This window comes from Nerophis lumbriciformis, linkage group LG01, assembly GCF_033978685.3.
Source record: "Nerophis lumbriciformis linkage group LG01, RoL_Nlum_v2.1, whole genome shotgun sequence".
Lineage (NCBI taxonomy): Eukaryota > Metazoa > Chordata > Actinopteri > Syngnathiformes > Syngnathidae > Nerophis > Nerophis lumbriciformis.
In genome coordinates this window covers 23,088,664-23,115,073 of record NC_084548.2, presented here as the reverse complement: position 1 = coordinate 23,115,073, position 26,410 = coordinate 23,088,664, and the positions used below count along the sequence as shown (strand labels likewise).

The following is a 26,410-nucleotide window of genomic DNA, read 5'->3' as shown; positions in this document are numbered from 1 at the left end:
TGCAGACCAAGCTCTGACACTGATCATACAGGGAGCGGACCACCACAATCAGACAGTCCGCTATCCCATACTCTCTGAGCACTCCCCACAGGACTTCCCGAGGCGGTTGAATGCCTTCTACAAGTCCACAAAGCACATGTAGACTGGTTGGGCAAACTCCAATGCACCCTCAAGGACCCTGCCGAGAGTATAGAGCTGGTCCACAGTTCCACAACCAGGACGAAAACCACACTGTTCATCCTGAACCCGAGGTTCGACTATCCGGCGTAGCCTCCTCTCCAGTATACCTGAATAGACCTTACCGGGTAGGCTGAGGAGTGTGATCCCACGATAGTTAGAACACACCCTCCGGTTCCCCTTTTTAAAGAGAGGAACCACCACCCCGGCCTGCCAATCCAGAGGTACCGCCCCCGATGTCCCCGCGATGCTGCAGACTCTTGTCTACCAAGACAGCCCCACAGCATCCAGAGCCTTAAATAACTCCGGGCGGATCTCATCTACCCCCGGGGCCTTGCCATCGAGGAGCTTTTTAACTACCTCAGCAACCTCAGCCCCAGAAATAGGAGAGCCCACCACAGATTCCCCAGGCACTGCTTCCTCATAGGAAAACGTGTTGGTACTACACATACATACCATGTATGTATGTATGTATGTTATATCACAGTTGCTTTTTCCTTGCTCTTGTCACTTGCACTGTCATTGTTGCACTCAATGTTGAGAAACATAGGTTTGTTCGCTGTAATGTATGCACTTTATATTGCCAAAAGTATTTGGCCACCTGCCTTTACTAACATATGAACTTGAAGTGCCATCCCATGGAATTGTCCAAAATGTTTTGGTATCCAGGAGCATTCAAAGTTCCTTTCACTGGAACTAAAGGGCCAAGCCCAACTTCTGAAGAACAACCCCACACCATAATTCCTCCTCTACCAAATTTCACACTCGGCACAATGCAGTCCGAAATGTAGCGTTCTCCTGGCAACCTTCAAACCCAGACGGAAAAGCGTGATTCATCAGTCCAGAGAAGGATTCTCCACTGCTCAAGAGTCCAGTGGTGACGTGCTTTACACCACTGCATCCGACGCTTTGCATTGGATGGTGATGTATGGCTTAAATGCAGCTGCTCGGCCATGGAAACCCATTCCACAAAGCTCTCTGCGTACTGTTCGTGGGCTAATTGGAAGGTCACATGAAGTTTGGAGCTCTGTAGCAACTGACTGTGCAGAAAGTCTTTGCACTATGCGCTTTAGCATCCGCTGACCCTCTCTGTCAGTGTACGTGGCCTACCACTTGGTGACTTGCTGTTCCCAAACTCTTCACTTTATTTTCTTATAATAAAGTTGTCTTTGGAATATAGGAGCGAGGACATTTCACGACTGATTTTGTTGCACAGGTGGCATCCTATGACAGTTCCACGCTGGAAATTACTGAGAGCGGCCCATTCTGTCACAAATGTTTGTAGAAACAGTCTCCATGCCTAAGTGCTTGATTTTATACACCGGGCCAAGTGATTAGGACACCTGATTCTCATTATTTGAATGGGTGGCCAAATACTTTTGGCAATATAGTGTATGTATCACACAGAGACAATTGTATAAAAAAAAACCTTGAACCATTATATCCTTAAAGGGGAACTGCACTCTTTTGGGAATGTTGCCTATCGTTCATAATCACTATGAAAGACATGACAGCATGTATTTTTTTATGGATTCTAAATATTAAATAAATGCGACCAAAAGTCAGCTTACAATGGAGCCTATGGGAGAAGCTCTATTCTGCCTATAAAGCCCATTAAAATAACCTCCAAACAACTCCATTAAGGTTTTATACACATGATGTAAATATATACAGTCGTGGTCAAAAGTTTACATACAGTTGTAAAGAACATAATGTCATGGCTCTCTTGAGTTTTTCAATAATTTCTACAACTCTTATTTTTTTTGTGATACAGTGATTGGAGCACATACTTGTTTGTCACAAAAAATATTCATGAAATTTGGTTCTTTTATGAATTTATTATGGGTGTACTAAAAATGTGACCAAATCGGCTGTGTCAAATGTATACATACAGCAATGTTAATATTTGGTTACATGTCCCTTGGTAAGTTTCACTGCAATAAGGCGCTTTTGGTAGCCACCCACAAGCTTTTGGCAAGCTTCTGGTTGAATTTATGACCACTCTTCTTGACAAAATTGGTGCAGTTCAGCTAAATTTGTTGGTTTTCTGACATAGACTTGTTTCTTCAGCATTGTCCACATGTTTAAGTCAGGACTTTGGGAAGGCCATTCTAAAACCTTAATCCTAGCCTGATTTAGACATTCCTTTACCACTTTTGACGTGTGTTTGGGGTCATTGTCCTGTTGGAACACCCAAATGCGCCCAAGAACCAACTTCTGGGCTGATGATTTTAGGTTGTCCTGAAGAATTTGGAGGTAAACCTCCTTTTTCATTGTCCTGTTTACTCTTTGTAAAGCACCAGTTCCATTGGCAGCAAAACGGGCCCAGAACATGATACTACCACCACCATGCTTGACGGTAGGGTAGTGTTCCTGGGATTAAAGGCCTCACCTTTTCTCCTCCAAACATATTGCTAGGTATTGTGGCCAAACAGCTAAATTTTTGTTTCATCTGACATCACATGGACAAAAATAAGACCTTCTGGAGGAAACTTCTGTGGTCAGATGAAACAAAAATTGAGCTGTTTGGCCGCAATACCCAGCAATATATTTGGAGGTTGGGTCTTGGGCGCAGTTGGGAATTCCAACAGGACAATGACCTCTTTACAAGTGTATGTAAACTTTTGACCACGACTGTATGTTATGTGGTAACCGGCACATTTATATTAACATTTAATATTTATGTTTTTTGATAATTTTAAGCATTGGCGGCGCAATAATTTCAAAAACGTTCGCTTTTTTATTTTATTTTTTATTTTTTATTTTTTGCAGCATCACTGATTTTTACTTGCTGCAGACTTTATAAGAACAACAAACTTAAGAAAACATCACTTACTGTGCAATGTCTGCTGTCATTAGGATGCCGGCTGCTAGGATGTTAATACAGTTCCGTATAGAAGAAAAATGGCTCATAATCCTTGCGAAGAAAAGGGGGATGGACCCAACTGTCTTTTTGTGTCGTTCCCACCATTTACGGGTTTAAATTGGCTGTCAAAGTGTACCAACTTGTCGGACTACGTCCTCAGCCTTCTTCTATCCAGGTGAGAGGCATAATTTATGACCTACAACAAACTTCTAGGGAGCAAGGAAGCGAGGAAACACCTCACCAGTCGATCATGTCTAAATTATACAGAAGCTTGGGATCACGGCGCTGCTATAAATAGTTTGTTTGCATTAGTGCTTATAATAACAATATAACAATACTTAGTTAATAGTAAAATCACGAAATGTAAATAGAGTATTGTTGCCGGTTTTTGGATGGCTTTTTATTGGATTTTCTCGGCGAAATAGACAACCTCCCATTGGCTTTGCTGTAAGCAGACTTTTATTTATGTGTATTTACAAGTTAGAATGCATTTAAAAAAAATATCTATTCTTCGTCATATCTTTCATAATGATCGTGAACAATTGGCAAAATTCCAAAAAAAGTGCAATTCCCCTTTAAGTCAAAAAATATTATTTGGACCAAGTGCTAGACAACAATTCGCTTGACACATACAGATATATAAATAAGTATGATCAGATTCCCAATAGTATTTCAATTTAGAGGATATGGGGCGTGAACATTTTTTTGACCTGTTGGGACGTCATGACAGAAAATATTTGAGAACCACTGAGCTACTGTATGCTGGTCACAATGCGTTATCTGTTAATCACTGATATATTTTTTTTAAATACAATTTGTTTGGAATGTGTATTAAAATCAGCTGATATACTGTAGGTATTGAGGTTGTGGCTTTATTGTGCTTATGTCTTCATGTGTTTCAGGTACTGTGCAGGCACTACCCCTTGGGGAAATCCAAGTGATCACCATGACTTTGAGCCACAACGGCATGATGATGGATACATTGAGGTCATTGGGTTCACATTGACATCATTGGTATGGAAGAAAATTTGTAATTTTGCTTTAATGTTAAGCATGTAATGTATAGGATATTAAAAAAAATAATTGTGGAATAATCGCTCATGTTCCTTTCATTAGGGCCCGCATGGCCCATTGTATAAGGACTCCCAAAGGGAGTCCTTATGCAATGGGACATAAGGACCTATTGAATTTGTAAGGTTTTATTATATTTGTTATGTACCTTTTTTGTATAGGCTACTCTCCAGGTTGGAGGTCATGGCGAGCGTCTGATTCAGTGTCGAGAAGTCATTCTCACTACGACAAAGCCTCTTCCCGTACAGGTGTTCTATCCCACCCAGCACACATTTACCCTCTCCAGTCAAGATACAAGATGATTTATTTGTCGTTGCACTTAAAAAGTATAACGGAATTTGTTTATAGTCAACCTGTCCAAGTAATAGAAATACATTAAGACAGGGGGTAGACAGGACAGGAGGGCTCATGGGTTGCCAAATGGGTGGGATGCGCCCCTCTTCTCCGGGCATATCAGCGCAACAGAGTCCTATAAGCACTCCTTAATAAAATCTCCGCCAGAAAACGCCTTACTTTTTCTAGCGATTTTGTGAGAAATTACGAAACTTGTCTTGACAGCTGCATCTCTGGGGGTGTGAAATTTGGCAAAAAGTCCTTGTTGGGTTTGCAGTTTTACCATCAACGCATCAGCCTCCCTTGCGCGCGCTTCATCAGACAGATTCCGGTATTTTTCCTCGTGCTTCGTCGTGTAGTGGCGATTCAAATTACAAACCCCGTTTGTGTTAGATGTAAATATAAACGGAATACAATGATTTGCAAATAATTTTCAACCCATATTCAGTTGAATATGCTACAAAGACAACATATTTGATGTTCAAACTGATAAAAAAACATTTTTTTGCAAATAATCATTAACTTTAGAATTTGATGCCAGCAACACGTGACAAAGAAGTTGGGAACGGTGGCAATAAATACTGATAAAGTTGAGGAATGCTCATCAAACACTTATTTGGAACATCCCACAGGTGTGCAGGCTAATTGGAAACAGGTGGGTGCCATGATTGGGTATAAAAACAGCTTCCCAAAAAATGCTCAGTCTTTCACAAGAAAGGATGGGGCGAGGTACACCCCTTTGTCCACAACTGCAGTTTAAGAACAACATTTCTCAAAGTGAAATTGCAAGAAATTTAGGGATTTCAACATATACGGTCCATAATATAATCAAAAGGTTCAGAATCTGGAGAAAACACTCCACGTAAGCGGCATGGCCGGAAACCAACATTGAATGACCGTGACCTTCGATCCCTCAGATGGCACTGTATCAAAAACCGACATCAATCTCTAAAGGATATCACCACATGGGCTCAGGAACACTTCAGAAAACCACTGTCACTAAATACAGTTGGTCGCTACATCTGTAAGTGCAAGTTAAAGCTCTACTATGCAAAGCAAAAGCCATTTATCAACAACATCCAGAAACGCCGCCGGCTTCTCTGGGCCCGAGATCATCTAAGATGGACTGATGCAAAGTGGAAAAGTGTTCTGTGGTCTGACGAGTCCACATTTCAAATTGTTTTTAGAAATATGCGACATCGTGTCTTCTGGACCAAAGGGGAAGCGAACCATCCAGACTGGTATCGACGCAAAGTTCAAAAGCCAGCATCTGTGATGGTATGGGGGTGCATTAGTGCCCAAGGCATGGGTAACTTACACATCTGTGAAGGCACCATTAATGCTGAAAGGTACATACAGGTTTTGGAACAACATATGCTGCCATCTAAGTGCCGTCTTTTTCATGGACGCCCCTGCTTATTTCAGCAAGACAATGCCAAGCCACATTCAGCACGTGTTACAACAGCGTGGCTTCGTAAAAAAAGAGTGCGGGTACTTTCCTGGCCCGCCTGCAATCCAGACCTGTCTCCCATCGCAAATGTGTGGCGCATTATGAAGCGTAAAATACGACAGCGGAGACCCCGGACATTTGAACGACTGAAGCTCTACATAAAACAAGAATGGGAAAGAATTCCACTTTCAAAGCTTCAACAATTAGTTTCCTCAGTTCCCAATCGTTTATTGAGTGTTGTTAAAAGAAAAGGTGATGTAACACAGTGGTGAACATGCCCTTTCCCAACTACTTTGGCACGTGTTGCAGCCATGAAATTGTAAGTTAATTATTATTTGCAAAAAAAAAATAAAGTTTATGAGTTTGAACATCAAATATCTTGTCTTTGTAGTGCATTCAATTGAATATGTGTTGAAAAGGATTGCAAATCATTGTATTCCGTTTATATTTACATCTAACACAATTTGGAAACGGGATTTGTACATTCTTTAAACACAGCAACCTGTGTACCACAAATTAAGCACACGGCTTTACCTTTAATTTCTGTAAAGAAATACTTGGCAGTCCATTTCTTGTTGAAAACACGGCATTCGTCATCAACTTTTCTCTTTTTAGCGTCTCGGGGGTAACCGGGCATCACTTGTCGCTGTGCACTTTCACTCACAGGTTACAAACGGACATATGCCCATAAATAACACTTTTTAAAATAAAAGCAGCACAGTTGTATTGCACGCACGACATAGATGCTTTTTTAAAATGTATTTTGTAATTTGTGATAGCCGCTGTTCACATTCACTCACAATCGCGCACGAGCATAGTCCACACGGAAGTAATACAAATAACGCTTTTCAAAACAAAAGCAGCACCGTTGTATTGCACACTCGACATAGATACTTTTTAAAATGTATTTTGTAATTTATGATTGGCCTCACGCGGACAGGGACGCACAAAGGTCCGGACGGATGTGGCCCACGGGCCGTTGAATGCCCAGGTCTGCCGTAAAAGATGGGAAAGAGAGAAACAAGAAGAGGGACAAATAAAGCCACTCTCAAATTATGCTCCTGTTGGGGGCGCAGTGTGGGAGTAGGAAAACATCTAAGCAAATATAACATACTTGCCAACCTTGAGACCTCCAAATTCGGGAGATGGGGGGAGGGGGGTGTTGAGGTGGGCGGAGTTTGGTGGTAGCGGGGGGGGTGTATATTGTAGCGTCCCGGAAGAGTTAGTGCTGCAAGGGATTCTGGGTATTTGTTCTGTTGTGTTTATGTTGTGTTACGGTGCGGATGTTCTCCCGAAATGTGTTTGTCATTCTTGTTTGGTGTGGGTTCACAGTGTGGCGCATATTTGTAACAGTGTTAAAGTTGTTTATACGGCCACCCTTAGTGTGACCTGTATGACTGTTGATCAAGTATGCCTTGCAGTCACTCATGTGTTTGTAAAAACCGCATTTATTATGTGACTGGGTCGGCACGCTGTTTGAATGTAGGAAAAGCGAACGTGACGACAGGTTGTAGAGGACGCTAAAGACAGAGTTTTAAGGCACGCCCCCAATATTATTGTCCGGGCGGAAATCGGGAGAAATTCGGGAGAATGGCTGCCCCGGGAGATTTTCGGGAGGGGCACTGAAATTCGGGAGTCTCTCGGAAATATCGGGAGGGTTGGTAAGTATGAAATATAAGCACACATTGCCACATACAAACTCGAGACTTGTTACAGCACGGGCAGCCAGCCGCAGCCACTGCCAAAAAGCGGTGCAGCTCCGTGGTCAGCATACCGCACTGGGGGGTGAAGAGGCGAAGATGGGATGGGGGTTGGGGTGCGCGTGTACTAGTTTGTGTAGTGTCCATGGATGCGTCTGTATCCATAAGCCAACGACATAACTTTGGCGTTGCGGCCTTGTGCCTCATTCCACAGAGTAACAACACGATAACACAGCTGGTTGCTGTGGAGATGTTCATGGTATGGTCTAAACCCGGGGTTACCAACGCGGTGCCCGCGGGCGCCAGGTCGCCCGTAAGGACCAGATGAGTAGCCCGCTGGCCTGTTCTAAAAATAGCTCAAATAGCAACACTTACCAGTGAGCTGCCTCTATTTATTTTATTTTATTTATTTACTAGCAAGCTGGTCTCACTTTGCTCGACATTTTTAATTCTAAGAGAGACAAAACTCAAATAGAATTTGAAAATCCAAGAAAATATTTTAATGACTTGGTCTTCATTAACTGACAAAGAAACAGATAACAGATTTGGTGTCCAGTTCAAAGTGTGACATGATTTATTAAAACATTTGAGAGTTGACTTTTGTATTTTACATGAGTTATTATTTGTACAAACATGGTAATTCATGATTTGTTAAAAAATGTTAGTGGCTATCTAGTTAAAATGGGATATTATGATTTCACAAGACTGTCTTAGAAGTGATCATTTAAAAATGTTCAATTTGAAAAATGTGCACTTAGAGAAAATATAAAAATAAAGTGTTGCATATTGGTATTTATCTGTTTCTTTATATATTTATTGTGAGAAATCATTAAGATGATCAGTGTTTCCACAAAGATAAATATCATTAATTATTAATAATAACATAGAGTTAAAGGTCAATTGAGCAAATTGGCTATTTCTGGCAATTTATTTGAGTGTGTTTCAAACTGGTAGCCCTTCGCATTAATCAGTACCCAAGAAGTAGCTCTTGGTTTCAAAAAGGTTGGTGACCCCTGGTCTAAACAAAGTCAAACAACCAGTAGGGGCCGTGAAGGAAGAGGGGAAGGGTTCTAAAAGCTTCTCAATGTTACGGCCTCACTGGGGGAGTTCTGCAGCCAAGGCCGGTGTTCTGTCGAATTTAGCAGCTTCCTCGAAAATAGCAAACAGCTGAGTAACTCGATAGTGAGGTCTATTGAATTATGCAGCCACGTAAAAAATGCAACTTTAAAATTTGGAACGCCGATTTGGATATCATATAATGCTCCCTCTGTAAAAGTGCAATCATTACTTTTTTCAATGAGGTTTTGTTTTCGCCAGGTTTACTTTGTCTATTTGTTAGCAACATACATAAGTTTCTAAACGCCGATATGGATAGCTAATAACGCTCCCATGTATATTTACATGTATTCCTGTGCGTTTATATCTGGTGCAGGCACTAAGGGGCAATTACCTTAAGAACTAAGTGGGTGGGTGCTGAAAGGGTATTGAAGGCTTCTAACTAACTGATCTTGGGTTTATTATTTTTCATATTTTTTATGTGCAGATGCTTCAACTTGCCAAGAGACACTACTGTACTGCCTGCAAAAGTGTATAAAAATATTTGGGAAAAAATAACGCTCCCATTGTAGAACTGCTGTTATTACCTCCGTCAATGAGTTTATGTTTTCGCCAGTTCCATCCATCCATCCATCCATTCATCCATTTTCTACTGCTTATACCCTTCGGGGTTGCGGGGGGGGGGGTGCTGAAGCCTATCTCAGCTACAATCGGGCGGAAGGCGGGGTACACCCTGGACAAGTCGCCACCTCATCGCAGGGCCAACACAGATAGACAAGAGTTTTCGCCATTTGTGTATGTTAATTAGGAACATAATATGGACAGATTTTGATTACATTTTTAGAAAGTGTCCAAAATACTTTTTTCGAGTTTTTATTATTTATAAATGAGCTGGTCAAAGCAATTAGGTTAATAAAGGTTTATACCCTTTTTGTTTGTTTCCTGGAATGTAAAATAATGCTAAAATAACCACAATAAATAAGGTTTTTATGTCTATTGTGCAGAGAAAACAGATCCAGATCTAATCTACGGCCTTCTGCTGACCTTTATTAGCTAATGTCATGTTCTGTACATAATGTGTGCCTTTGCACAGGTTTGCGCTCTCCAAGTGCTTTTTCTAGTTTAATAATTAATGGTATTTGAAAAGCACATTTTGACGGGCATATTTAGCCATCATATAACGCTCTCACTACCTCACCGGTAGACACATTAAACATGGAACAGAATCAAATCAAGGGAACTTTATTAAAGATGTGCAGCGGCGAGAACATGGTGCCCAGCTGGTGGAAGTTGGGCAGTTTGAGCTCGTTGGTGAGCGTGGTGTCACCGATGCAATTGTCTCTGCACACTGTTGTGCGCCGTAAAAAAACTAAACAAAGTCAGCAGAGGATTGAGCAAAAAAAGCATTGATGTATTATGTGTATTGTATATTAGACTTAGACTTAGACAAACTTTAATGATCCACAAGGGAAATTAATCCACACAGTAGCTCAGTTACAAAGGATGGAAAGTGTAAGGATGAAAAGGACAATGCAGGTATAAAATAGACAAACTATGTACCGTAGTAGCAATATAAAATATAACATATATGTAATGTTTACATAATATATGTACAGTATATGATATATACTGATATATTATATTATATGTTTATGTCATATATACAATACATAACAATTACCATGTACAATATTAAAGTATATGTAACAGCTGCAGCATAAAATAGAGAGTAGATCCGGCAGAAAATAGACATTATAAACAAAGAGAAGTAGCTAACATAAAAGGTGTCAGGTAATAGACAGATATCATCTATTTCTGTATGGCGAGTGATTACACAGCTGGATGGAGTGCGAGTATATTCCTAAAACAAAACTGTAAGCTACCATTATTTGCGTCAATCATGTGAACTTGCACACACTGAATTTGTCTACATGCTTACTGTCTGTTAATATACAATGTGAACCACCTCAAGCTGTAATTGTCTGCAAAATGTATATTTCTGTTTAAACGGTGATTACAACTAAAATATCCATGTACAGGGGTCGGCAACCTTTACCACTCAAAGAGCCATTTTGACCAGTTTCAGCTGGGGTTGATGTGTGGGGGAGCAGGGTTGGGGTGGGGGCGGGGTTTGGTGGTAGCAGGGGTGTATAATGTAGCCCGGAAGAGTCAGGGCTGCATGGGATTCTGGGTATTTGTTCTGTTGTGTTTATGTTGTGTTAAGGTGCAGATGTTCTCCCGAAATGTGTTTGTCATTCTTGTTTGGTTTTGGTTCAAAATGTGGCGCATTATTAGTAAGAGTGTTAAAGTTGTTTTATATGGCCACCATCAGTGTAACCTGTGTGGCTGTTGACCAAGTATGCCTTGCTGTCGCTTGCGTGTGCAAGTAGAAGAAGCATACAACAAAACTTTGGGCTGGTACGCTGTTAATACAGATTGTAGAGGGCGCTAAATGCTGTACCATCGTGGCACGCCCTTATTATTGTTATTAGGGTGAAAATCGGAGAATGTTAATCCCGGGAGTTTTCTGCGAGAGGCACCGAAATCTGGAAATCTCCGGGGAAAATCGGGAGGGTCGGCAATGCAGCTGAGCCGCATCAGAGTGATCAAAGAGCCGCATGCGGCTCCGGAGCCGCGGGTTGCCGACCGCTGTCCATGTAGAATATACAATGAATGAGTCACAAGAGGGAGCTGCTGTTTTCAATGGGTATTTTGTTCAAGGAAAATAGTTAAAATATTTGTAGTTGTGCGCATGGGCACACAAACTCAGTAGTTGTGGGTTGCCAAAATTGATAGAATACTAGTATGGGGTGGGGGGTGGTTGGGGAGGTGAAGTGTAGATTAGGATGTTAAAGTTAGGGCGAGTAGATACATTCAACAGCTTCGTCTACTTTAATTTTCTGTTTCTGGTTCTCAAATTTATCATGATTTGCTTTGCAGAGCGGAAATCTTCTTCGAGATGTTATCCAGTTTGTGATTTGGTTCAGAAATCACCACAGTCTGAGTGCCTAAACCCTTGCTCATCTCATCAGTTTCTGGGTACCTGAACGGCTACCATTGTCTTTCAAATGTTTCGTTACACCAGGGCAACGCTAAAGGCAACCAGCATATGCCGTGTCATCATAGTTCCGATTAGGCAGACATCGTCAATGTCCTCAACGGTAAAAATCGCAAGGCACATGACTCTCCACTTCTCCCACGGGTTCATCGTGTATCCAGCAGCAGACGTTCTGTCGTACAGAAAAGTTCCCCCAAACCTGAGCTTCTTGTCAAAAGAATCTTGTCAATTGCGTTGAGTATTGATCAAGTCAATGTTTAGATGTATAGAGAAGTGCAAAAAGAGACTCCAAAAAGTATAGACAAGAAGAGACGAGACACAGAAGCAAAAACAGGGAAGATAAAAAAGAGGATACAAGTGTCCCCCTTCGTTGAGAGCCAGATAGAAAGAAACATGTTTACGACACTTGAGTCATTAACAATTTCCTAATTCACACATTTGCATTGTTTATTCTCAGGTGGATGGGGAACCATGTAGACTTGCCCCCTCTATTATCAACATCAGTATCAGAAACCAGGCCAACATGGTACAGAAGACCAAATGGCAGACATCCCTGCAACATCTCAATAAGTGAGTCACGTTTTTTTGTATGCAAGTCTCTTTTTTTAGGATTATGAAACTCCTTTCGTACCGTAATACGTTTGGTACTGAAATTGACTTGGTGATGTTTCTGTCTCAGCCAGCAGCCCGCTCCAGAGAGGCTGCGGCTTCGAGTCAGCAGAATCAGCATGAGTGACTATGAGGCTCTGCACTACGACAACGACAAATTGCGGCAAGCATGTAAGGACAAATACACCATTTACTATATACATTATATGCAATATAAACTTGCCTGGTAATAATAATCCATGTTTGTAAGGGTTTTATTAAACCACAAGGTACCCAATTGATGACAATATCTGTCTTTGCTTGCTTTAGAGTCTACAGCACAGGTTCTCAAACTTATTTTTCAAAGGTCCAGATTTACTTTCCATTGAGGGTTAGAAGTCTAGAATAATTTGCAATAACATAACATTTATTGAGCTTTTCTAATGTATGTTTTTTACCTTGTTAAAACTGTTAAGTGGAGGTGAATAAACACAGCGTTTATTCTCGTTCACAACTTTTAATCAACTCCAGCACAGAGGAAAAACCGGAAACACTCAATCCCCACTTCCCGCCCACAAACACTGCACATGCGTTAACCCAGTATATGGAGAAACATGTTTACAATCTCCCTATCTTTTATAAAAAAAAATATTTAATAGCACACGTTTCTTGAGAACAAATACATGTATTTTTATACAACAGAAACAATAAAATCAACTTAGGTAAGAACCCATTTTCCTTCATTCAATGCTTTCAAAAGCAACAAGGGTGAAGCCCTATTTTTTGTAAGACAGTCAGCCAGTTGAGCTTTTGTTGCTGACAAAAGCACTTTCTGTATTTTTCTGTTGTGAATTAGTTCTTTGATGCCACTTATATTTAACCGAAGCTTTTTCTCTGTGACCTGTTTTGTTGATCGAAGAGCATCATAGAGGGAATGATTATCAGTCACACAAACTAACGCTGGAGCATTTAGACCAGCGGTGCCAGTAGTGAGCTCAGAATAAAGGGTGGCAAGAAACACAGCGTTGTCTATTCCATGCAAAATGGCAAGAGTCTCTCCAGCAAGGGTATTTCGCACCACGTGTCGAATCCTCTTGGACTGCCATTGACTGCCAGTAAAGGGGAGAGAATTTTCCTCCTTTTCCCATTAGGGTGTACCTCCATCAGGAAGATTTCCTAATGAAGCATCGCTGAATACAGTTAGGTTTAAAGCATTATCATTTCCCAAATGTTGAAATTTCAAAGTCACTTTTTCAGCTTTCAGTTTACGAACTAACTTATTAGCATTGTGAATTGATTGCAGTCACATTCTTTAGACTAGATGCCAGACCACAAGAATCAAACATTACATCAGGTCTTGTCTTTTTTGCAACGCAGAGTGTCTGTCCTATTTTTGATCTGAGTTGTTCTTTTTCTGTTTCATTAAGAGGAGCATCTCTTTCTAGAGCACGGACTGGCTGTAAGTGAATGGGGTGCAGACTTTCAATGTAGCTGTGCTGATGCAACTGTACAGAATCATTAACAGTTTCAATATCCATTCCCAAATAGAAATTATCATGTTCCTCACAACTCACTTGGAACCCAGACTTCAGTTTAGGGATCCCTTTTTCTGAAAAGTTTGATGAGCCTGCTCACAGAAAATCATCGACATGACACCCGTCACTGTGTTTTCATCATCCAGCCAATAAAATACTGCTGGGTCTACCTGTGACACTTTACCACCTGTGCTCAGCATGATTTCCTTCACCTTGTTGTACCAATAGAGAGATGCATCAGCAAGGCCATACACACACTTCTTTAGTTTCTAAAGAATCTCCTTACAGTCAACTTCTGGAGGAGGATTGACATAAATGTCTCTTGACAACTCCATACCCTGTAAAAAGGCAGACTTGATGTCCATAGAATGGACTTTCCAATAATTTTGACAAATTACACTGAGCAATAGCCTTAGAGATTCAGAAGCACATGTTGGTGAATCCTGTTGTAGGTTTTTTTAAATTACGTTCTTCAAAACCCCTTGCTACAAGTCTGGCTTTGGGTTCAATCTATCTATCTAGAAGCAGGGACAGGGTTATCACAGGCACTGTGATTCATTTGAGGTGCATCAGTTTGAATTACACTTTCACTCGTGTTTCCCTCTCCATCACTATCATGTTCATTTTCACCATCTGTGTTTTGTTCATTATCTGAGCTACATGATGCTCTGTGTAAAGCATCTGTGTCACTATCAACGGTTATGTTCTCTTCATGTTTTTCATATGCTGTTTCAGTGTGAACATTATTTTGTGTAATTTTCCTGTCTTTAATCTGTGTGCGCACCTTACTAAGTCATGAGTGATGAACTCTAGCTAGATTACCTCCATGTCATACAAACACAACGGCTCCATTTTGACCAATCACCACTCCTGGTCCCTTCCACTGTGCACTATCTCCTCGTTTATAGTAAACCTTTTCTCCTGTCTCATATTTTTCATCCATGTATCTAAGCTGTTTTCTTAATGCCCTTCTTATCCTCTCTGAATATTTAACTTCAGTGAAAGCCTTCCTTGAGGCATGCAAAGCTGATATTTGTTCTCCTACTCTTGTGCTCACTGTAGTGCCCTCTAGTGCAGGCAGCTCATTTACCAATACAGTGGGAAGGTTAGGATTTTGACCAAATACCAGTTGATGTGGACTATAACAATGTACACTGTGCATGCAGTTCTTAGCCATGAAGGCCCAGTCCAAGGCAGTGCACCAGTCACAATATTTTTCCCGTTTAACTTTCTGGACGATGTTTGTGAGTGTCTGATTATGACGTTCCAACAGTCCGTTGCTCCATGGACTGTATCCTGCGGTTGTCTTGATCTCGATATTGAAGTTTTCTGCCATGTGCCTGAACTCTGCATTGTTAAATTCTCCTCTGTTGTCACTGAAGAGCTTTTTGGGAGGACCATGGACATTTATCCATGTGTGGATGAAAGAGTTGACAATTACAGAAGATTTCTTGGTTTTCACAATATTTCCAGTGCTGCAACGTGTGAAATGGTCCATTATATGTAAATACAAAATGCCTGACTCCAGCTCGTGCAGGTCCACTGCCACTGTTTCATTATATTTCGAAGCTAGAGGCAAAGCAACAGCTGGCTTTGGATTTGTCTTGCTATATCTTTGGCACGTGTCACTTTCATCCACTATTTGTTGCAAAATAGTAAGACAGTTCCTGTCTTTGTTCCTTAAACTTTGAATTAGCTTATGCAGGCGATCTGCTGATGTATGGCCAAATTGTTTGTCAAGTTTGAGGAGGACCTTGCTCTTCTTGATTGTGGACATATTTTCTGTTACGATCAGGACTTCATCTTCAGCAAATACATCTTGAATCCGACATTCCATGTCATCATTGTCTCTTATGTCAACACAGTAGTGTCCTGAGCTGGTAAACTGAAGGGGTATCTGCTGCTTAAACATCACTGCCCTGTCGTTTTCCATGTCTAACATAGTTCCTGCCTTTTTTAATGATATTTTACTCAGCAGGAGTGGAATATTGACTTTGACAACTTCTGTCTCAAAGTTACACTTTGTCCATCCTATTTTAGCAGGTAGATGCACTTTTCTGGTGGAATGAATGACATTTCCATCTCCAAAACGTTGCTAGACCTTTCTGTACTTCTGAGCTTATTTACCTGCTTTTCATTGAGATTATCTACATAACTTTTAAGCCACTTTTCTCCACACACTGTGCGAGTGCAGGCGGTGTCTATGATTGCTGAGCCTGCAGTTTCAGTCATAAAAATCTCAGCTTTAGATTGAGGATCATTTGTTAACAGCGTGATATTAACTTTGTCCAAGTTGTCATTTTCAGTCAATCTTACTTGTTTGTGCTTCTTTTGCGGACAGTCCTTTGACCAGTGGCATGTGCTTGGACACACGGCACATTGTGATCATTTACCGTACTTATACAATGGGTTTGTACCCGGTAACGGCGTAGCCGATCTTTGTTGTCCACGTTGAAACGGTGTGTTCCGTCTTCCTCTCCATTGTGGCTGTTCTGTGAGGAAAGCTGCGTCCTGGTTCAGTTGTATCTCACTTGATGAGCCCGTTGTTTTACCTCCGAATATCCATTTGAGAGCCGACGTCATTGACGAGAAGCTTAGCTCCGTGTTAGTCGTCAGTGCTAGTTGCCTGTCTTTCTCATCGAGGCAGGCTGTGTCAAGAAGTTTAAAGGCTAACACCGCATCAGGGAGCATCATATTGTACCTTTTCATCCGGTTGTAGCGCTGTTCAAAGTCAATAATATAGTCCACCATTGAAACTGAACTATTTTTGGTGATGCGGTCGAAGTATGTGTACGCTTCGTATGCGCGATTCTTTTCCTCTTTCAGAAAAACGTCATCCAGTTTTGCAAATAATGCCGTCATACCGTTGTCATTGTCCAACTCCTCCGCAGATATCTCCATTGCAATTTCTCTGGCTCTTCCTTCAAGTCCCAAAGCCACAGCCAGTGCTTGCTTTTTCTTATCGAGTTCTGTAGCCCGCGTCCAAATGTTAACTTAATTTTTCCAGCACTCGTATGGCCTGGACTCGTCAAACCTCCGCGGTATTTTATAGTTTGCAGCCATCCTCAACCATGCTCTGCTACCAATGTTAAGTTTAGGTGAATAAACACAACGTTTATTCTCGTTCACAACTTTTAATCACAGAGGAAAAAACGGAAGCACTCAATGCCCACTTCCCGCCCACAAACACTGTGCATGCGTTAACCCAGTAAATGGAGAAACATGTTAACAAAAACAACCTCCAAAAAGTGCAAAAATAACAATATTAACAAGGGTTAATATATCGTCCGTTGTGTCCTTGAGCAAGACACTTCACCCTTGCTCCTGATGGGCCTGGTTAGCGCCGTGCATGGCAGCTCCCGCCATCAGTGTGTGAATGTGTGTGTGTGAATGGGTGAATGTGGAAATAGTGTCAAAGCGCTTTGAGTTCCTTAAAAAGGTAGAAAAGCGCTATTCAAGTACAACCCATTTACCATTTCTGAACAAAACCATTATTACCGTATTTTTCGGAATATAAGTCGCTCCGAAGTATAAGTCGCACCGGCCGAAAATGCATAATAAAGAAGGAAACAAACATATATAAGTCGCACTGGAGTATAAGTCGCATTTTTTGGGGACATTTATTTGATAAAACCCAACACCAAGAATAGACATTTGGGGCAAGGCAATTTAAAATAAATAAAGAATAGTGAACAACAGGCTGAATAAGTGTACGTTATATGACGCATAAATAACCAACTGAGAACGTGCCTGGTATGTTAACGTAACATATTATGGTAAGAGTCATTCAAATAACTACAAACCCCGTTTCCATATGAGTTGGGAAATTGTGTTAGAGGTACCGTATTTTCCGCACTATTAGCCGCACCTAAAAACCACAAATTTACTCAAAAGCTGACAGTGCAGCTTATAACCCGGTGCGCTTTATATATGGATTAATATTAAGATTCATTTTCATAAAGTTTCGGTCTCGCAACTACGGTAAATAGCCGCCATCTTTTTTCCCCGTAGAAGAGGAAGTGCTTCTTCTTCTACGCAAGCAACCGCCAAGGTAAGCACCCGCCCCCATAGAACAGGAAGCGCTTCTTCTTCTACTGTAAGCAACCACCCGCCCGCGTAGAAGAAGAAGAAGAAGCGCGCGGATATTACGTTTCATTTCCTTTGTGTGTTTACATCTGTAAAGACCACAAAATGGCTCCTACTAAGCGACAGGTTTCCGGTTCATGAAAAGACGCAATCTCTCCATCCGCACACGGACTACTATTTCACAGCAACTGCCTAAAGACTTTCAAGAAAAGCTGGCTACTTTCCGTGCATATTGTAAAAACAAGATAGCTGAAAAAAAGATTCGGCCAGAGAACATTATCAACATGGACGAGGTTCCACTGACTTTTGATATTCCTGTGAACCGCACTGTGGATACAACGGCAGCACGTACGGTTAATATTCGCACCACAGGGAATGAGAAGTCATCCTTCACTGTGGTTCTAGCTTGCCATGCTAATGGCCAGAAACTTCCACCCATGGTGATATTCAAAAGGAAGACCTTGCCAAAAGAGACCTTTCCAGCCGGCGTCATCATAAAAGCTAACTCGAAGGGATGGATGGATGAAGAAAAGATGAGCGAGTGGTTAAGGTAAGTTTACGTGAAGAGGCCGGGTGGCTTTTTTCACGCAGATCCGTCCATGTTGATATACGACTCCATGCGCGCCCACATCACGCTGGTTTTTAATATATTATTAAAGTTTGACTGACCTATCTGACTGTTTTTTTGACATTCCTTTAGCGCAGTTAGATGCGGCTTATAACACGGGGCGGCTTATAGGTGGACAAAGTTTTGAAATATGCCGTTCATTGAAGGCGCGGCTTACAACCCAGGGCGGCTTATGGTGCGGAAAATACGGGTAAATATAAACGGAATACAATGATTTGCAAATCATTTTCAACCCATATTCAGTTGAATATGCTACAAAGACAACATATTTGATGTTCAAACTGATAAACATTTATTTTTTTGCAAATAATCATTAACTTTAGAATTTGATGCCAGCAACACGTGACAAAGAAGTTGGGAAAGGTAGCAATAAAGTAAGTTGAGGAATGCTCATCAAACACTTATTTGGAACATCCCACAGGTGAACAGGCAAATTGGGAACAGGTGGGTGCCATGATTGGGTATAAAAGTAGATTCCATGAAATGCTCAGTCGAGGGTCACCACTTTGTCAACAAATGCGTGAGCAAATTGTTGAACAGTTTAAGAAAAACCTTTCTCAACCAGCTATTGCAAGGAATTTAGGGATTTCACCATCTATGGTCCGTAATACCATCAAAGGGTTCAGAGAATCTGGAGAAATCACTGCACGTAAGCAGCTAAGCCCGTGACCTTCGATCCCTCAGGCTGTACTGCATCAACAAGCGACATCAGTGTGTAAAGGATATCACCACATGGGCTCAGGAACACTTCAGAAACCCACTGTCAGTAACTATAGTTGGTCGCTACATCTGTAAGTGCAAGTTAAAACTCTCCTATGCAAGGCGGAAACCGTTTATCAACAACACCCAGAAACGCAGTTGGCTTCGCTGGGCCTGAGCTCATCTAAGATGGACTGATACAAAGTGGAAAAGTGGTCTGTGGTCTGACGAGTCCACATTTCAAATTGTTTTTGGAAACTGTGGACGTCGTGTCCTCCGGAACATAGAGAAAAAGAACCATCCGGATTGTTATAGGTGCAAAGTTGAAAAGCCAGCATCTGTGATGGTATGGGGGTGTATTAGTGCCCAAGACATGGGTAACTTACACATCTGTGAAAGCGCCATTAATGCTGAAAGGCACATACAGGTTTTGGAGCAAATTATGTTGCATTCCAAGCAACGTTACTATAGACGCCCCTGCTTATTTCAGCAAGACAATGCCAAGCCACGTGTTACATCAACGTGGCTTCATAGTAAAAGAGTGCGGGTACTAGACCGGCCTTCCTGTAGTCCAGACCTGTCTCCTATTGAAAATGTTTGGCGCATTATGAAGCCTAAAATACCACAACAGAGACCCCCGGACTCAACTTAAGCTGTACATCAAGCAAGAATGGGAAATAATTCCACCTTAGAAGCTTAAAAAATGTGTCTCCTCAGTTCCCAAACGTTTGCTGAGTGTTGTTAAAAGGAAAGGCCATGTAACATATTGGTGAACATGTCCTTTCCCAACTACTTTGGTACGTGTTGCAGCCATGAAATTCTAAGTTAATTATTATTTGCAAAAAAAAAAAAAATGTTTATGAGTTTGAATATCAAGTATCTTGTCTTTGTAGTGCATTCAATTGAATATGGGTTGAAAAGGATTTGTAAATCAGTGTATTCCGTTTATATTTACATCTAACACAATTTCCCAACTCATATGGAAACGGGGTTTGTACAACATATAGAACATGCTATACGTTTACCAAACAATCTGTCACTTCTAATCGCTAAATCCGATTAAATCTTATACGTCTAGTCTCTTACGTGAATGAGCTAAATAATATTATTCGATATTTTACGGTAATGTGTTAATAATTTTACACATAAGTCGCTCCTGAGTATAAGTCGCACCCCCGGCCAAACTATGAAAAAAACTGCGACTTATAGTCCGAAAAATACGTTAAACAAAACCCATGACCAATGGTAAAATTACATGTTCTATTATCAACGCATAAGATGGTTTAGACTTTTGAATTAATTCACAAATAAGAATATAATTGATTACTGCTGACCAGTGTTGGGTTAGTTACTGAAAACCAGTAACTAGTTACAGTTACTAGTTACTTTATTTCAAAAGTAACTCAGTTACTTACACCAAAAAGTAATGCGTTACTGTGAAAAGTAACTATTTAGTTACTTCTTTTTTTCTTCTTTTTTTTTTAAAGCTCCCATTAATGCCCTTTTTGCCTTCATTTCAGTACTGTTATTGCACTGGAGAATAATACAATCTGTTGATCAACTTGACATGCATTTTTATTTTCCTTTTAACATAATTAATGAAAAACAGTGCAACATAAAAAGGCATTCCTCCTTTCTTTAAACTTGGACCAATGACCATTAATAAAAAACAAGTTTAAGTGCAACATAAGAAGAAACATCATCTTCCTTGAAACATAGGTAGTGAAATAAAGCCTGACATCTGGAGTGATGCTGCTGTCTTCCACACTTGGAGCCATGGATTGTAGAATCCTTGTTTTCAGTGGCAGGATCATTGACACAGATGGTGAAGTTTCAGTGCTCAGTAGAGATGTAACACTTTTGAGGGGTTTAAGCACCTAGAGGACCTCATCTGCCACTCTCACATCATCATCAGACAGGGTGACATTTGTCTTCAGGGTGTTGTGGGTCAATGCAGAGTATATAGGTGCCTGCTGCTCCAACATATCATAAGTGGAGTTCCACCTCGTTGGGACATCATGTATGAGCAGGCAACTTTAGCATTTCTTGCTTTGTCTTAAGCACATGAGCAGCTGTTGTGCTTGGGTGGAAGTAAGAAACCTTCCTGATCCTCCCAAAGAGGCGCTCCATCCTATTGACTGAGATTCCCTTCTGTGATGCCAAATTCACTACATGTGCAAAGCACCTATCTGTGGTCCCAGTCCTGCCTCATTCTCTGTAATTATTTGATTTTTGGCATTATCACGTGTGACTGGGATATCTTTATCTTCCATTCCTCCACTGCTTGTGTCAGTACCTGCACAAGGTGACTCGTAGAGGGGGCGTGTCTTCTCATCTCCCAGTCTGCTGTGATGAAGTGAGCGCTTATAGTTCCGCTGGACGTCCAGCCGTCTGTCATGAGCGCAACAGATGATGCTCGGGATAGTTCATCCACAACTTTTTTCTTCTCGTGCTCATAAAGATCTGGCACAATCTTATTGCTGAAGTGGGTGCGCGACGGGATGTCGTAACGTGGTTCAAGCACGTTCAGCATGTGTTTAAAACCCTCGTTTTGCACAACCGAATCTGCACTTATAAACACACCGATTCAATGGCGCTGGGCGTTCAAGCTCCTCCGTTATAGCGCTCGCCATGACCACGCTGTGTGTGGACTGAACGTGCCAACAACTTTTTTTGTTTGTTTCATATATCAAACCGCGGATCAAACCCCCCCCCCCCACCCCACACACACACACACATAGACCGCGCCTCTTTTCTTCTCTCCGGCTTGTGACAGAGGAAGATTCAGAAGAACGACACCGCAGCGCTTCTGTTTCTAGCCGATACTACATCAAAAGTAACGTAAAATAACGCAGTAACGCATCATGTAGTAACGGTAACTAAATTACTGAATAAAAAAAAATAACGCGTTAGATTAGTAGTTACCGCCGAAACTAACGGCGTTACAGTAACGCGTTACTTTGTAACGCGTTAGTCCCAACACTGCTGCTGACAAACAGTTTGGAAAGCTGCAGTTTTCTATGTGGGACACATAAGAAAACGTAAAGTATAAAGTATAAACCTCTGAACAATTATTACCAGTCGCTTCTCATTATTTTTCTTGCATAAATGCTTTGTGTGATTTAGAGCGATTCTAGGTGTCATTAGATTAGAAGTATTTAAGGAAGACAATTTACTCCACTCTCGGATAACCACCGCTTTACACTCATAGATTGTATCTTCACAATCCAAAGGCCAAACCTAAAAATAATTCCACACCAGGGGCATACAATACTGAGGATGAGCTAGCAAGCCTGTTGCTTTGTTGAGCACGACACAGTTTGATGAGGTCTTTGCTTGGACACTGAAATCCATATTATACATTATCTAATATCACTATCGACAAAAACAATATCTTATGCCAATATCGGCTGTCAATCGGCAGATATTATTGGACAGCTGCAGCAATAACCCAGTTACAGATATTACCAGTTTTTGCTACAACACCAACATTAGGCATTATAATTAGGAGTTTAACAATATATTGAACTATTGATGCTTAACCTCATGTTAGGACTATCAATATGCTTCGCCGCATATTGTGCCTGTGCTAAGATGTGGGCTACTACATCAGCCAATTTTGATAACAAAAGCAACTTCAAGTTTTGTGATGCCTTCAAACAACAGTAAGGCAAATGATTTTGCTTTCCACTTGAGTTACAGAAGAAAAATAAATGAATGTCCTACTGTAGCGGATTCAAAGGATTAAGTTATAATTAAAGATGCACCAGCATTGTTAAAATTGAAAGTGTGGACTCACTTTGGCTTGTATGGTGTTGATGGGACATTACGTAAGTGGATAAGGACTTAAAGATCCTGTTTACAGTTGTGCTTTCGAAATATTTTTGAAAATATTAACTATGAAACGTTTGTTTCAACCCGATTGCTACATTGCCATATTGAGATGTTATCGTCCAAAATCATGAGCCACATTATTGTATATCGTCCCCTGAGATAACCTGAACTTCTCGGCTCTACTGTTGATACAATTTCAGGCATTTTATAAATGTATACTTGTTTCTGTCTCAGTACCACACACACGTTTTATTCTTAGTGTAACCAGACATTTTTCTTCTAAACTTGTCACACTTTTGAGTTGGCATGTGTGCTTTCATTTTAAGTGCCGTCATCCTGAATGGTCTGACTTGGTCATTGGCTTTTCAGTCACTGGTAATGCACATTGAAGGAGATACATGTCATTCATCATAGGAGCATTACTATCTAGTCACTATGTGTGTCTTTAAACGCAGCTACAAAAAACAACAACATTGTTCTTGTTTTGTTAAATGGAAAGTAGGCCTATTAACATTCCGCCATCTGTAATGGTAATCTGCCAGTGTTGTCTTTTGAATGCCATCCATGTATCAAAGTCACACAAACACAATAATGGTCGTGGCTAACATGAATAATGCTTTAAATGCATAGAAAGCCACACTTCTGATTTGCTTACGTTGCTCCTTTTATGTGCATCTCTAAATTCTGCCACAGGATGGCGTACTAGTGATACCACAAACATACCATATTGTCAGCATTGTGTCTGTGATTTTTGATTTGTGATCATTAGAATGTGCAGGTTAATCCATCAATGGTAAAAAAAATATATACATATCAATTGAAAAACCATATGAATGAACCATGGACGATAATAATGTATACATTTATTCTTCTCAGATACAAACAATTAACGTAATGAAAAACATTTATTTATAAAAGATGTGTGCAGTTGTAGCGTTGTGTTTTTCTGTTCTTATTTTTGCAATAATGCAGTAATTCAATATGCATTATATTAATCGCTGAACTTAATTTGATCGTAATCTTTTTATTTTTTATTTTTTTTAAATGTATTTTACAATGTACTGCTTTTATATATCCTGTATTTTATATTATTATTACTTTGAACTGTTTTATATATATTTTTTTTTATACTGTAAAGCAGTGGTCCCCAACCACCGGGCCGCGGACCGATTGGTACCGGGCCGCACAAGAAATAAAAAAAATATATATATATTTTTTTAAATATATATATTTTTTATTTATTTTTTTATTTTATTAAATCAACATAAAAACACAATATATACATTATATATCAATATAGATCAATACAGTCTGCAGGGATACAGTCCGTAAGCACACATGATTGTATTTCTTTATGACAAAAAAACAAACAAACAAAAAATACCCCCGCCCCCCTCCCCCCGGTCCGTGGGACACATTTTCAAGCGTTGACCGGTCTGCAGCTACAAAAAGGTTGGGGACCACTGCTGTAAAGCGTCTTTGATTACTCTGAAAAGCGCTATACCAAATAAAATGTATTATTATTATTATTATAATCTTGCACAGTATTGTTTTTAGTTAGTGTAATGTCTTACAAAATATTTGCTACATGACTTAGATAGAAACTGCTGGAGGACAGACAAGCAGTATGAGACTTAGAAGGATAGCAAAGTACTGTTGGATAATTATCTTGCTTCTGTGTGTCCTCAGCTATTCCTCTGGGGCTGATTGTGGTTCCAGGAGACAGCAACTTAGAGATGTGCAGAGAACATATACAAAGTTTACAAAAGGTAAGACAGAGTGGGAGTAAGGCATGTTGTTGCGCTAAGTGACTGAAAAAAAAAGACAAATAGATACTCACTGAAGAAAATGGTTTTGTCATCACTGGGCTACTTTTTTCCTACATTTCTATACTACCATCTCATTCTCAAGGACTTCTGTTCTATCCATCCACCTTCCAGATGGGTCGCACTGCAGGTTGTTTGTGTGATGCCGGAGGTTCTTGTAGTTTTTGTGTGTATTGGACTTGTACTCAATTTGTTAACTTTAAAAAAAAAAATTATTAGCACAAAGTTGCATTTCCCATTCTGAGTAAATGGTGAGAGATAATGCTTAGCTGAAATGGCAAAGAAAGAAATGAAGAATACAACCTCTGTTTTATTGCTGTACATTACTGTATATCATACTGTAGCATTCTGCAAACATTTTCTGCAGTAAGTTGCAGCTGATATAGGCTCCAGCCACCCCCACAACCCTGAGAAGGACAAGTGGTAGAAAATGGTTGGATGAATGGATGGAAGTTAAAAGGTTTACATAGAAACTAGAACAGCCTCCACAAAGGCATCACCCATACCAGCACCACATTATACACCCTAATAAATACCTACCTATTATGTACAGTAATCAGGATGATTCATCCAAACATATAATAAGATTAAGAAGGGAAATAAATTTAACCTGATTGGCAGAGTTCTGGTTTTAATCCAATGCTAAATCTTTGGGGAGATGTGATGCAAAAACAACAGCTTTTATTTCTTATTTTCTATTTAGTTTTTCAAACTACAATATGTGTGGTAGTTTGAAAAATATTTTTTGCAATAAATTCATCAATACATTCCATATAAAGTAATTTGATTGATTTTCGCACATGTCCTTTTACGTACATCAGAGTTTATTGAATATCGGTAGTTTATGGAAGACATTTTATTGTGTGTCAATTATGCTGGCCGGAACTTGTGCCTACATGTCTTTGTTTGACTATTCGGTACAGATCAAGAGACTGTCAAGAGATCAACGAGAATCCTAATACTTTTCTCTTAACAACATTTTTAGAATTAAGATGCAGTGGCTGCAAAGATAGAAATATATTTTTGATTAGTTTTAACAGTCAGTACAAGCTTGAAACATACTCTACCAAGAGCAACAGGTCAAATTTAAACAGCACCTAAATTGTACAATGCTCAAGGGAATTAAAGGACACTCTGTCCACACCTTTTTCTTTTTTTAAATTGTCAGAGGAAATTGTTTCATATTGTACTAACAACACTTCTAATTAAGCTGCATTTAATTTCCAGTGTATGACATTTAATGCTTTGAAATGTGACTTTTAGAGATTCTAGTATCGCAACAATTAAGACAGGTGTCAAATATAATAGAGAAGGAAAGTCTGCCACTTCTTGTGTGTTCAGGTTAGCTTTATTCGAAGGTTATACACCTTTGCATAAATAACTAAAACTTCTCAAATGTCTCAATCTAAAGGTTCCAAAGTAAAAAGGTTACATATGAAACAAGTTCTGATGGCCAGCTAGCAAGTTTTCTGCTTTTCTAATGTCTGGCTTGATATTTTACTG

At 40.2% G+C, this 26,410-nt stretch overlaps 1 protein-coding gene across 7 annotated transcripts in view; it reads left to right on the top strand.

The window, feature by feature from the left end:
• Positions 1-26,410, top strand: part of LOC133617401 (diacylglycerol kinase zeta-like) — a 301,272-nt gene that overhangs the window by 175,277 nt on the left and 99,585 nt on the right. For all 7 annotated transcript variants that reach the window (XM_061977350.2, XM_061977363.2, XM_061977357.2 and 4 more), the window contains 5 exons: positions 3,946-4,057; positions 4,276-4,362; positions 12,169-12,281; positions 12,391-12,491; positions 24,771-24,850. In XM_061977350.2, coding sequence (XP_061833334.1) covers positions 3,946-4,057; positions 4,276-4,362; positions 12,169-12,281; positions 12,391-12,491; positions 24,771-24,850 — 493 coding nt within the window. The remainder of the gene's footprint in view (positions 1-3,945; positions 4,058-4,275; positions 4,363-12,168; positions 12,282-12,390; positions 12,492-24,770; positions 24,851-26,410) is intronic.